The 14,490-nt window shown below is 38.0% G+C and overlaps 1 protein-coding gene across 1 annotated transcript; it reads right to left on the minus strand.

The window, feature by feature from the left end:
* Positions 1-1,333: 1,333 nt before the first annotated feature.
* LOC109213728 lies at positions 1,334-3,475 on the minus strand. Its single transcript, XM_019377558.1, has one exon. It carries the CDS (start codon positions 2,886-2,888, stop codon positions 1,485-1,487), a length of 1,404 nt encoding a protein of 467 aa, XP_019233103.1. The 5' UTR covers positions 2,889-3,475; the 3' UTR covers positions 1,334-1,484.
* Between the last annotated feature and the right edge of the window lie 11,015 nt (positions 3,476-14,490).

The following is a 14,490-nucleotide window of genomic DNA, read 5'->3' on the forward strand; positions in this document are numbered from 1 at the left end:
CAACACGTACAATGCGAGCCTCCCTATTTTAGTCCTGAAAGTGCAAGCCATTCAGACTAAACTATATATGGAAGGTCTAGTTTTTCTGGGTGGTAAAATTTTGTTAGAAAATTGAATATAATTCAATGAGAGTTGAGCAGTAAGGTGCAACATGGCGCTAGCGCGCATGGACACAGACACACTTACATTGCACCTGTTCTTAATCAACATTAAGAAATCGAGTCAAAACATCCTTCTATGCTGAGAGCAATATGCATTTGAATAAATCTTGGGATATTAAGAATATAATTTGGATCAAGCTTTCCTTTAGGTTTCTGTAAGTCAACTATCACTGTTAGCGGGTGTAGCTGGTTGGTAAAATTACTCAAATGTGGTTAGCAGCCCAAGGAAGGCTACTTACTAAAGAGAGGATGATCAAACTTCAAATCCAGTTGGAAGATTCCAACTGCTGCTTATGTATGCTCAGGTATTGGAAACTAATACACACCTATTCAGAGACTGTGTAATTCAGTCTGCCAAGAAGTGTTGCAATGGATAGGTGTACCACTGCAAGATGTTGGAAACCATTAAGAGAAAACACTGGAAGCTGTTCAAAAAAGAGTTGGTAGCAGCTGTTTGTGGAGCTGTGATATACCATATCTGGAGAGCTGGAAATTGGAAACTATTTCACAGAGTAAATGTATGAATATAGCAGTGAGGTGATTGGACTAATAAAAAGGGAGATGATAGAAAGGGTAGGGATGCTTAGTGCATCAAAGAGAGCACAGAAATGTAGGAGGTTAGTTCAAGATATACAATGTAATTAGGTGTTAGATATGTTTTGTTGAGGCCTAAAATCTGTGATCAGAAATTAGGTGCTCTTTATTTTGTAATGGTTTTGGATTTGTTACCAAAAAAACTAGTACTAAGGATCCTACCAGGGCTGCAGCTTCTTATTTAGCAGGCTTTTGTTGTGGCTTCTTGATAATCTTTTGTTCCTCTTATTTCTATGTTGTTGGGGATATTTTTTGTTTCTTTCCTGATGGGAAGAGCGTGCTCGGATGCAATAATCCATTTGGGGATCACAAGTTATGAATATGCATATCAAGATCATTTGTTTGTCTTGTCGAATCATGAAATTTTCAAATCAAGTGGTTATATCTGCAATATGCTTCCTCTGCATTTCAATGAATGGTGAAGTAAATGTTTCATAACGGAATAAATGATAATTGTGCAATATGCATCCTTTGCACTTCATGAACAGCAAGGTAAATGTCAATGTGAGAAGATTCAGCAGTATTCTATACCGTATTTAGTTCTTGATAGTGAAAGTAGAAATAAAAGAAATTATGCATTTTTTTAGCAACAGAGACTGAATCTTTTGGTAACAAAGAGAAGTACAACTTTTCTTACAAATTTTCAGACACAAGAACAAATGTTGCAGATATATAAATCCTATGAATACCATGTCAGTATAACAAAGACAACTCTAAGCCTTCATACGATCATAACGCTCGAGGAGGCTTTTCTAATAATGCAGAAAGATAAACTTCATCATTGGACTTGGGAGAAATAGCCCACTTATGCTTTTTGTACCTGAATTGCAGAAACATGTACATATAGTCATCCAAATCCTTTCTATTACAAAAGAATCGATCAATCCATAGCAATCCTCCTGGTCTTAAAACGCGATCCCAGTCAAATAGGATAAAATCCAACAGCTGCAGATCAATCCAACCATCCATAAGTCCAGAGGTATGGATCAAATCCATAGTGTTATCAAAGAATGGAAGCCTTTGGTTCAATGTCACATATAGTGGAATCAAACCCCTTAGTGCTATCGTCTCGCTAAAAGGAGCTCCAAGATTCAGTGCAGTTGAGATGATTGTCACATTCTGCTCTCTCATTCTTGCAGCAAAAGTCCCCGTACCAATACCAAAATCCAAACCAATTCTGATCTCCCCCGACTTAATTCTCAAAACATCTTTGATCATAAAATCCACAGGAAGTGAAGCATTTGCTACCCATTTTAGCTCTTCTTTATCCATTTCAAAACATCCACTGCACTTAGTATAGCCTCGTTTAGGATTCTTACTCGATAAGCACTCGTAGTTCCTACAAAGGTAATTGTTCCATCTAACATTTCTCCCATCGGGGATCCTCCATAAAGATTCATTAATCGGATAAGGCTTTTGATATTGCTTAGAAGCCCTTGTCAAACACCTTCTCCTTGGCAATGGATCACAACCATTAATCATAAGCTTCTGCGCGATGTTCCAATCATCTTTACAATATGAACCAATATCATAATCCATATATTCCTCCAATTCTTTCTTCATCGATACACAAGCATGCCCTATCGTGTTATAAATCCCTTCTGTTCCATAAATGTTAACCTTCTTATGTCTATTTTCCTTCAGGGTAATATACTTTCGGATCTCCTCAATCACAAAAGTATTAATCAAAGGGTCTTCTTTAATTGTCATATTCTCAACTCTAGGCAACCTAATTTGCCTAAGGGCAATATGAGCTGAATATAAAGGCTTAATCACCTCTTCTTCCAAGAATCTCTTGTATTCCAATTTGGAAATACCACTTCTATGCAACTGATCTTTGTTCTTTTCCATTTCTTGGACGATTAATTCAATCTTATCTTGCAAAGTATCCATCTTATTGAGCACTTCATCAACTCGAGAAGTTAGAGCTATTATGTCAAAATGATCATAGACATCGCTCACACCATAGAAATGGCGACATATATCCTCATCATGCATGAAAAATCCAGCAGAATAAAACCTTAACAAACTCGAAAGGCTTACGATTATAACAAGTGAACCTAGTAAAAGCTGAATGCAACCCATTATTTTTCCTAATCTACATTTTCTAAAGCAAAAGATGGACTCACCCATTGTCAATACTAAAATCCCAATAACTCTGTTCTAAATTTTCCAAATCAGATGAAACCAAAAGCAGAAAAAAGATTCAATATCAGATTGAGTGCATCATCTATAAGCATTGTGGGACGATATTCATTAGTGACAAGTCAAGCAATGCACACAGAAATGGAATTCATATTATCAACTGAAGAAGCAGATCAAGTAATATGTAGTATTAATTACCTGGATTCAGCACCAAGGATGTAAAACTGGAAACTGGAAAAAAACAGTGATAAAACTTTCAATGAAATGGCGTACATTAGCTCAAAAGCTAGCTATAAAAATTGCTTGAAACCAATACCAAGTGGACTAAAGAGCTGGAAAATCGTGAACACTAAGCTTAAACCACAACTGGCATGTTCATAAGCTTGAATAAAGCGCAAATCTCGTGAAGGAAAGAGCAAAAAAGCACTAAAATCTAAGCACTCAAATGGGTGTTAAATTAATATAGTTTGAGATAATTAACTGAGATAGAGTAATTAATACACACTTCTCAAGGATATATTAAACTGAGATAATAGAGTAATTACACATTTCTCAAGGATATACAAAATGTATCCTCTAAGGGAGATATTACTCAATATATATGTTCACGTTGACTTTAAAGTAGAAGTAGGAGGAGGGGGGGGGGGGGGGGCGACACGGAGTGGCTGCTTGTGATTAAAGTTCCATTCGGTTCAAAATTCAGGTATTGGTCGTTGAACTTTTCTCTAGCTATGATGACGAAGAGATTATACTGTATGGAGGTGGGACTCTGACTACTTAAATTTGATTTCATATTTTCGTTAAAAATACGCGCTCCGCGGTGGCGGAACCAGTAAATTTGGTTTGAATTTTATATTTGGCTTAAAAAATTCACTTAATAATATATAAAATATTAGTTTAAAATCGAATAATTTAATAGGGCTAAAATCCCGAACTCATAAACTTCTAATCATCAACCCCGCTTACGACTCAATGTTGATTATAGTAAAAGCTGGTGTAAGATTTTAAATTATTGGGCTGAAACGATCCAAAAATACTCTTAACATGATGTAATATTGTTCGCTTTGGGTAAAATCCGCACAACATTTCCCAAATGCGTCACACTAATAGTATCTAACTCCTAAGTAATTTCTTTTTCTATGTATTTTTCATGTGAAATTTTGTTCATACACATTTAACATTGCTCTCGATGCCACGGAAAAAATAGATAGAAATTTTCCATAAATATATATATATATATATATATATATATATGTAAACTTTTTGAATTACGCGTCTATAACTTCTTAGGTAAAACTCCACTAATAATCAATAATATCTGCCCAAGCCTCCCTTAGCAGCCGACGCCGTTATGGAGAAAAATCCTGTCAGTGTCTCGTGCATATGCCCACATGGCCACATCCATGGATGTCCATTGTCCACTACTGGATCCATAATTTGGCTACTGGCCCAAGTTGCTCTTTGCTCTTATTCAGAGCCCACAAATAATCTAATCCCCAAATTTGGTATCCTAACATATTGAAAAATTAACTTAAATAGCTGCCTATCAAAGTACTTAAACTTAAAATAATCGGCCGATATATAACATATATATAATCTGTGTATAAAATGCGCGCAATTGTGCATAGTCATTATATAATTTATGTATATTGGCTAAGAAAAAAAAATTCAACCGACTATTTGTGTAAAGGTGGGGAAATTGTTGAAGATAAGAAAGGGAAAAAATATCCGAGGAAATTAATGTACATTATATGCAGCTTATTGTAGTTTTCAGGGATAATACATGATTACCCCATTGGGGTTTAACATCACTTGAAACATGTATAGGGAGGGTTATGGGACCCCCACAAAGATAAATGGTGCATCTGGCAAAATGGTTAAACCGCAATGGGATAATTATGTATTATCCCTAGTTTTTGTCATATAGTAATATGTTACCCACATGCCACATTCATATTTCGATGAAGTGTTTATGATAATCTCTGTTTTAAAAGGCAGAATTGGGACTCGCCCGGGGCTCGCCCCAGGGAGAAGCACTCGTAAAACGCCCCTGGGCTTATGTGTGGGGCTCAGATCCATGAGACTTACACCTCGGCCATCGGGGCTTATGTCCCAGACANGCCCAACACCCAGCGTACTAGGCTCGCCTAATAGAATTTTATGCAATTGCATGTAACTAACCTTGTAAATCCTCAAATTTTCTTAATAAATCGTTGACTATTCAAAATTACTTTTTTCTTAATCATAAATCATTAAGTTGAGAGTATTTTATGTCATAATTAACATAAAAATTATTGCACGTTATCCACTATGACTGCTATGATATTTAATTTTAAATAAATCTTTTATTTAAAAAGTATTTATTTATTAACTTTTGTTATGTCTTTACTATATAATAGTCCATAATTTTATAATTATTTTTCTAAATATTTTTCATGTTTACGAGATACAATACTTATTAATTTAATAGCTCAGTATTAGTTAGTAACTATTTACAAATAATTAGTTATCATGGTATTGTATGGTGAATTATGTGTCACTTTATTAACTTGTTAAAACTTAAAAATAAATGATGCTAGAGAATCATATTTAAATTGTGAATTATGTTTTTATATAAATTCTCTTTTAATAAAAAGCATAATAAATAAAAGGAGTATTTTAAAAAATATATCAAATTATAATATCAAATTCTTTCAAGATTCACTACTCCTTAAGAGATACATATAAGATTTCGTATCGAATACATTACTTTTGATGTTTGAGGTATAACGACGTTGCAGCTAATTTGCATATTATGATATTTGTCATACTTTTCGTATTATTCATAGTTGAATTATAATTATTAATATTTTAAATAGATTATTTGTTATAATTTTGTACATTTAATGTAATTTTTATAATTATTTTTTTATTTTATAATATCTTAAAATTCTTGAAATTAGTAAAATTTAAAGGTTCGTAGACTTACGCCCCATGTCTCAGGGCTTACGCCTCGCCTCGTTAGAGGTAAAACGCCTCGCCTCATGCCCCGCCTTTTAAAACATTGATGATAATATAATAATGGAACCTACCATTGTAATTATGTTCAAGGCAAGCCTGTCAATTAAGATCACTAACAAACTTCCCATCCAGAGAAAAACAAAAAAAAAAAAACTAATAGTGAAATTTCCAGACGCCAAGACCCATCCCAAAAATTATGTGGAATAAAAAAGAGCTATTATATTAGGACTCTTTCATTTCCTTTTTCCAGGGATCCGAGCTATAATATGATGATCCATATGTTGGGCCCATAGCCTAATATTCTTTTTGGTTTCCATTCCTGTTCGGAAATTGATTCTGTTTTTATTTCTATTTACAGTTGGTTTTGGCTTTAAGAGAAATACCGCTCATTATCTATAATAGTAAACACCACTCATCAAGAGAGAAGAGAGAAGAAAAAGTGTTTGTTTTGCTGTAGATTTTTGTTTTGACCAGCCAACTTTAAATCACGTTTTCCGATTTGTTAACCGTTTGATTAGGCTGAAATTTTGACCGAGTGTTCGTAACATCTTGCTCTTTGATTTTAACGGTGAAGATCCGATTTAGAGGCCCGTAGCATCTGATTTTAAGCCCCGAATAGCAGCTCCGTTTTGTGACTTCTCCTCTTTTAATTGATTTGTTGTTGCTATTGTTGCTCCGTATTTGGCACTTGTTGTGTATCTAATTTGAAGAACTTTTCTAACCCTCTTATTATTATAGTGGAGCTCTTTTTATCTTTATGATTCCGTAATTTTTACCTTCGATTTGAAGGGTTTTCCACGTTAAAATTTAGTGTTCTTTATCTTCTTTATTTTTAGGTTTGCCTCTTCCTCGACATAACACCATATGCATCCAAGATTGTGAACTAGTGATCAATGAAGTGGGTGAGAATCATGAGGTGTCAGGTTTAAATCCCAGTAGATACATGTATGGGTCGAAATCTGACCAAACAAGAATCTGCGTGAAGAGGAGCGGCAAAGTCATTTGGGCCAAAGTCGTATTCGTACAACGCTATAGCGACGAGCACCTCGGCTGAGGACGAGGTCGTGTACTCAGAATATTTGTGCAGTGAGTTGGATGTTACGGTATTTCAGAGGGTCAATCTGTAAAATAGTTAAATGGCTTAGGTACTCTGGCTAAAGACCGTTGTGTAAATGAGAATACCTAGTATATAGACTAAGTGAGAGAATGAAGAAAGGGGGGGCTGACACAAAATTCACACACAGAGATAGACATATCTTGACAGATCAAGGAAGATCTTCATCTCCGGCTCCTCGTCAAGGAGAAAGGAGAGAGGAAGCTTAGATCCTCAATATCCATCACTAGTTGCACTTGATCAAAGTGTATGGGAGGGGGGGGGGGAGGGGGTCAACCTTGTTCAAGAACGGTGACCTTTTTTCATCTATGTATTCTTTGTTATCATATAATATTATGAAAATCACCATCCTTTCCTTACATAACGGGATTCAATCATTGTTATAGTTGAATATTATGTTCAGTATGTTTGCTTATTCTTTCTTCTATCTTAGATCTACGGTAAATTATCTTTGTCTAGGACTTGCCTCAAATCTTCTTATTTAATTAGTTCAATAAAAAGTCTAAATCTTTTTGGTCGAACAATTTGGTGCCGTCTGTGGGGACATTCTAGCCAGAATTTTAGTTTCCTCTAAGACCTAAAGTCGACTAGAGTTCCACTTCCCAACTGTCGTAGCCTCGCCCTCTCATTACAAACACCAATTTGAGAAGGTTGTAGGCAAGCTTTCGAAATAACCGAACCAACCAAGGTCACATCTTTGCAGGAAATCAAAATTATGTTTGATATCTATACGAAATCCACATCTTGCTGTAGCAATAGGTTTGGTACGTCGCAAGTATGAGTTGTCAGAGTAGGATTATGTCCGCTACACACTGAGCACGTCCGCAATCCTATCTGCTATATTAACGTTAGATACCAATCTATACTTCATGCACATCCCCCCCCCCCCCCCAGGAAGAGACAATAGCCTATTGTGTGATTCTTTGAAATAACGAGCTTGTCGAGCTTGTATGTACGGAGTATAACTTATGTTTCCCCTACTTTTGTGCACCTGGGACGGCATCGGACCGGGACTCGAACTCGAAACCCCAATGGGCAAAGTGAGTTGTCAGCCCATAAGAAGCCCGTACTCGAATAACGGCTAAGCTAAGCACGAGGATGAGATTAAATCTGAAGCCAACATCCGAGTACGAATCAAAACGAGTCATTCTACAACGCCTACAAGCAGGTCGAGGTAACAGACGATTTCGTTTGGGTTTGACTTGTTATTTTTCTTTTTTGATTGGGATAGGAACAGGAGCATTCTCCTAGGTGTGCAAACAAGGAACAAGCGCTGTGAGCACGTGATTTTTGCCCTATATGAATTATTCCTAGAAATTCAAACAAACTGATTTCTTTCACTATTTTGCAATTTTTGTGGATTTTTGTGACATTGTAGTAATTGTTTGCTTTTTATTTGTGCATGATAATTCATATTAAAAATACAAAAAAAAATATATATATATGCATTTGCATTTAGGAGTTTAATTTCACATTTTTAGGTATTAATTTGTTTCAGAACAAAACATGAAAATCACAAAAATAGTTCACTTTTGCATCTTATTGTTTTAATTGAAAAATGGTCACAAAATAGTTTTAAAGTAATTTTAGGCATTAATTAGTTTAGCTTAATCTTCATTTTTATTTTTGCATCTTTATAAAATCAAAATAATACAAAAACACAAGGTGAAAAAAAAAACAATAATAAACGAAATACTAAAAAGGAAAATTAGATAAATGAAATAAAAGAAAAAAAAAACAATTTAAAAGAGGGTGCTTTAATACTACTCAGTTGGGCCGTTTGGTTACATTTTACCCAGCCCAAAAGAATCCCAATCACCCCAATAGCACTGGCCCAAACGCCCTGCCCGGTCCAATTGCCCCATACTCAAAACGACGTCGTTTTGACGTCGTTTAATCACGACCGTCCATTCCCCCAAATCCAATGGCCACGATTGCTTCTCAAATTTAAATAAAACTGTCCGAAAATTATACAAAAAACCAAAAACACAATCCATCTTCCTCGTACTCCCTGTAACGCCGGCGTCGCCCACCGTCACCCCACCACCTACCACCGTCTTCCGCCCTAACGTCGCCGGCCGGAAATCGCCGCCGGCGGCGGCGATGCTCCGATGGCCACCAAAATCACACCCTAGAACCACTGTTCTCTCCTCTTTCCAACCCCCACCTTAGTTTGTCTTGAATCCCATCCAATCGCCTCGAATATCAAATCTAAACTTTTCCGGCCATGACCCAACTCCTTCCAAACCACCCCAGCTTAACACCCTAGCACCCTCTCCCCCCTTCTTTCCCCTTCCGACCTCAGTTTCTCTCAAATCGCACCGGAGTTCCTCGAATCTGCAAAACCCTAGCGCCGCCACAAGTTTCTCCGATGGCGGCGCCGTCCCCAAATCCTCCCAAAATCGATACCTCTTTAACCACCAGACCTCCCTCATCATTAACTCATACTTAGAAACCCTCGAATCTGCCCGGAACATTACAAACTCTAAATCCCAAATTCCGGCAGAACCCTAGCTCAGAAAATCTGGGGGATTTTGGAACGTAATTTCCCTAATCACGTGTTTTCTTTTGAAAACACACGATTAGGGATGTTGCGTGTCAAGAATCCTGGAGGATTCAAACAATAATAGCTGGTCAGGGTTCGTCCCATAGTCAGTCGAATGCTCAACATCAGTAAGTTTTGTTCGATTCTGTCTTTGATTCTGTATGTGCTTTCATCCTGCTCTTGTAATTGTTCTTAGCTTTAGCTTAATTTTGTTGGGTCGATTCAATCCTGTTTTGTTAATTTTAGGTTTTAGTTTAATTTTTTCGTTTTGAATCTATCTTGCTAGATGTTTGTTTTCAGTTTATGATTCATGGTTATAATCCTTAATTCTTTATTAGCCGTCTTAGTCAATTCTGTTTAGGATTTGCTGATTTTAATTTTTGTTCTAATATTTGATTTGAGTTAGTCTGGTCAGTTAGTCTCGTTTAATCAGTAGTTATCATTAGTAATGCCTTAATTCAGTGTTTAGCATTAATTAGCATTGATAGGTTTTAGTTTAGGATGGTCTGGTTTAGCTCAGTAATTCCAAGAGGGTTCAAAGGGTAGTTTAGGCATGGAAAAGGGTAGTTTCATTAAGATTGGTAATTTTAGAACCAAGGTAAGGATAGAATAGGAATTGTAATGGGCATAGAACCTTCTAGGATGGACTTTAGTATAGATTTCAATAAAATAGGTGTAGTTACTTGTGTAACAAGTCAGAAAATAAAGGATAAAAATAGAATTAAAATAGGGACTAATGGGTAAAGGGAAAATCTGAAATTGGACCCTAAGTTCACCTATAAATAGGCATTCATTTGCCTTGATTCACAAGTTTGGGGAAGCCCCAAAAATTCCCCCTAAAAGTAGTCTATATTTCCAGAATATGGAATTTGAATTTCAGATGAACACTAGATCTGAAATCTTCTTTTCTTCATAAAAAAATCTAAAAGAAACAAAAGCTATAGAAAATCCAAAAAAAAAAAAACTGTTTCATTGACAGCCTTAGGTTAACTTCGAGTTTTGGTATTTGATTTGCATCTTCTAGTTCAACATCGGGTGGTTGAAGTTTTAGGGATTTCCTGGATGTCGATTTGAGTCAATTTTGGATGTGATTGAGCTATTCTAGTGGAGTTCAAGTCAAGGCTGAGTTGTTCGAAGTTTATTCTGGTTTATTACTTGTTTAGTTCTTCTGAAATTAGCTGTTATTTGGTTGGAACATCATATTCTGGGTCAAAACTTCAGTTCCGAGTCATTGCTTGATTGTTGGTTACTGTTGCTGAATCATTGTCGCTGCTACTGACCTCTATCTCTGCAATTTTGATTCGAATTCCAGGTACATGTCTCGAACCTTAGTTGTGTAATACATGATGTTAAGAGTTTGGAATGGAACCTCGCGGATTCTTCACCTGCTGATCTTGTTTACTTTTCTGCATTTTACCCATAGTATTAACTGTATAATTGAATTGTGCAAACAACTTTTGGACTGTGTTAACTGAAACTCCACGGGCTGTACTGGACTGTGTGATTTATTTGGACTGTGTGATTTATCTACCTAGATCCTAATTCCAATACTTTAGCATAGTATACAGGTTTATGTGAAAATGAATCGCTGCCGACTTTCGGATTTAGGGGATAATTTCAAGTACTGGAACTGACTTTATGAGTTAGTTATTAGTTACCTTAGATAATCATGGCATTTTACGTCTGTTTGTATTACGCCTTAGTTTAATAGCCTCACATGATTAATTGCTCCAGATCTATTTGATGTATGAAATTGAATTAGTATTTTGGGTGAGCAGTAGGGTGTGGGTAAAATTTGATAACAAATGTGCACGTTTGTCAATTTAGGTCGTTAAGTTTGATATTTTAATTTAGCTAGTGATACTTTAGTTTGACCAACACATTCAGAATAATGCAGTGATCCGTTCAGTCATACACAAGCCCGAGTATAAGATTAAAATTAAAGCAGTCAGTATCATCTAGATTTGAGTAGAACAAATTGAGGCAATTTTAGTGGCTGCTTGTGTGAATCAAAGTGAAGCTTGGTCTGCCTTGATGATTTGGGCTCAACAGCCCATTGTCAAAAGTGTAGGTTTCAGTGCCTTAATGAGCGGCCCAGGTTCAGGTCGTGCGCCCATGTACATTTGCGCCTAGGCCAAGGCTTGTGACGGGCCATTCTTTTGAGGTAGACCTGAACGCAATTTTCCTCCCGGTGGGCTCTAATCCAGCAATAAATTCATTAGGACTCTTTCATTGGGGACAAGTGAAATAGAAGATCGTAGTTACTTTAGGTTTGCCTTTTAAATAATAAAGTGAGATGAGCCTCGCCAATAAAAATGCAAAATCACGAGGCCCTCAATAGATGTTATAAAATACTTAGAATTCGGGTGAACCGTTTAGCGAATTTTCATGGTTTTCCCCCAAAGATAATAAAAGCGTAGTTGCTTTAGGCGCGTATTTCAATAATATTACCTTCCTTAATGCGGGTGCACATTTATGTGACCCAAATCTAAATCTCAACGAAGTTGGAATGCGTCAAAAGCCACGGGCGCACTGGTGTGACGTGGTTCGAGACACATCTTCACGACGTTGCAATTCTTATTAAAAGACATAAAATAAAAGCTGTTAAAATAAAAGCACATAGGTTAGAATATGTTTAAAAATCAGATAAAAGCAAATACAACAGTTGAGCGACCGTGCTAGAACCACGGAATTCGGGAATGCCTAACACCTTCTCCTAGGTTAACAGAATTCCTTACTCGGAGTTCTGGTTCGCGGACTGTTAACAGAGTCATAATTTCCTCGGATCGGGATTTAACCGGTGACTTGGGACACCATTAATCTCCCAGGTGGCGACTCTGATTTTTAATTAAATAATCCCGTTTCGATTGTCACTTCAAGTTGGAAATAACTCCCTTTATTATACCCTCCCGGGGGTGTAGTAGTGAAAAAGGAGGTGTGACAAGCGCCACCAAAACAACAAACTAGGAAAATGTTCCGCACCATGTCATCCCGCAGGCAACGGTCGAGCAAAACCTCTCACACCGTACCATACTACGAATAACAGACAAACAGCTCAGAACTAGCCGGCATCATTAAGGAACAATCTCCATATCTTGGGATTGGGAGGTGAGACCATGGGACATACAGTCTCCCCAGCACAGGCAAGACATGAACATGAAAAGCTTTCCCCTGTGCTCGCCATGGCGATGCTACGCCAATTCAGCCAACTAATGCTACGAGTCACATCCGAAACTTCGTTCAAACTAATCAAGACCCAAGGTGCCCAGAAGCCCAAGTAATAAGTTCATCACCCGTCCCGTCAACGGTCCTTCCAGGCCGAGCAATGAAGGGACTAGATAGACTGGGACTCACCCCGAAGCATACTTAAACTATGCAGAAACGCATGATATTCTCCAATGAAAGCAAAATTAGATTAACTGGGACTCACCCCGGCGCACGCATAAACGATGCAGCAATGAGTAATATTCTTCACTAAAAGCAATGCAGCAGGCAACAGTCTTACCATTCTAACGATCCCGCACATCGCCAAGCAAAAGTAAAATTCGACCTCATTCGAATCAGCAAGCTGAAGTTTGACCTCGCTCGAACTCCTAACGGGTTACAATTCGACCTCGCTCGAATTTACACCCTTATGACCCCTGGCCATCGCCAAGCAAAAGTGGAATTCGACCTCGTTCGAATCAACAAGCCGAAGTTCGACCTCGCTCGAACTCCTAACGGGTTACAATTCAACCTAGCTCGAATTTACACCCTTACGGCCCCCGACCATCGCCAAGAGAAAGTGGAATTCGACCTCGTTCGAATAAACAAGCCGAAGTTCGACCTCGCTCGAACTACTGACGGTTACAATTCGACCTCGCTCGAATTTACACCCTTACGACCCCCGGCCATCGCCAAGCGAAAGTGGAATTCAACCTCGTTTGAATCAACAAGCCGAAGTTCGACCTCGCTCGAACTACTAATGGGTTACAATCCGACCTCGCTCGAATTTACACTCGTATGGCCCCCAGCCATCGCCAAGAGAAAGTGGAATTTGACCTCGTTTGAATCAACAAGTCAAAGTTCGACCTCGCTCGAACTCATAATAGGTTACAACTCGACCTTGCTCGAGTTTACACCCTAACGGCCCCCGGCCATCGCCAAGCGAAAGTAAAATTCGACCTCGTTCGAATTAGCAAAGTTAAAGTTTGACCTCGCTCGAACTCATAACGGGTTATAACTCGACCTCGCTCGAATTTACACCCTAACGGCCTACGACCATCGCCTAAAATTCGACTTTCATTCAAGCTAATAAAGTTCAACCTCGCTCAAACTAACAAAGTAAGGCTCGACCCTGTTGAACTAACAAAACGAGACTCGACCTCGCTCGAATCAGCAAGCTAAATTCGACCTCATTCGAATTCCCAACTAAAAATCAGGGACTCATCACGGGAATATCTGAAGATCTTTTTCAAAAGTGGATGAGAGAAAGAGTCTGAGATATGCAACTAAAGGCAAAACCAACTATCCTATTCTGATATATATACATATACGACAACGTCTTACAAAAGGCCGAAAGCGTGCCCCCATAAAAAGAAAAATGAGCAGCAAAAGAAACAAAAAAAAGCTAAGTACAAAAAGCTACAAAAACTTCACCCGGCCTCATCTCCACCACCGTCCTCGTCAGCATTGTCATTTTCAGAAGAGAGCCCATCTTCAATCTCAGCACCTCCACCGGCCTTTGGTGTCGCAAGGTCATAATCGCAGGAAAGACGAGCCTCGCGTGCCTTAATCCGATCTTCTTCAAAAGCGTATACAGGAACGCTCCCCGCCATCCACAAACCCTTGTATATATCTCGTTGGACCTCAGCATGGACCCATAGCTCGTACAAATGGTGGGGGACAGCAACAGAGGCAGATTCCTGGGGGGGGGGGCGAGCCAACAGCTG

The sequence above is a fragment of the Nicotiana attenuata genome, unplaced genomic scaffold, assembly GCF_001879085.1.
Source record: "Nicotiana attenuata strain UT unplaced genomic scaffold, NIATTr2, whole genome shotgun sequence".
NCBI classification, from domain to species: domain Eukaryota; kingdom Viridiplantae; phylum Streptophyta; class Magnoliopsida; order Solanales; family Solanaceae; genus Nicotiana; species Nicotiana attenuata.

Excerpts from the sequence above, each read along its gene's own strand:
- LOC109213728 (XM_019377558.1), bottom strand. The coding sequence starts at position 2,888 with ATGGGTGAGTCCATCTTTTGCTTTAGAAAATGTAGATTAGGAAAAATA.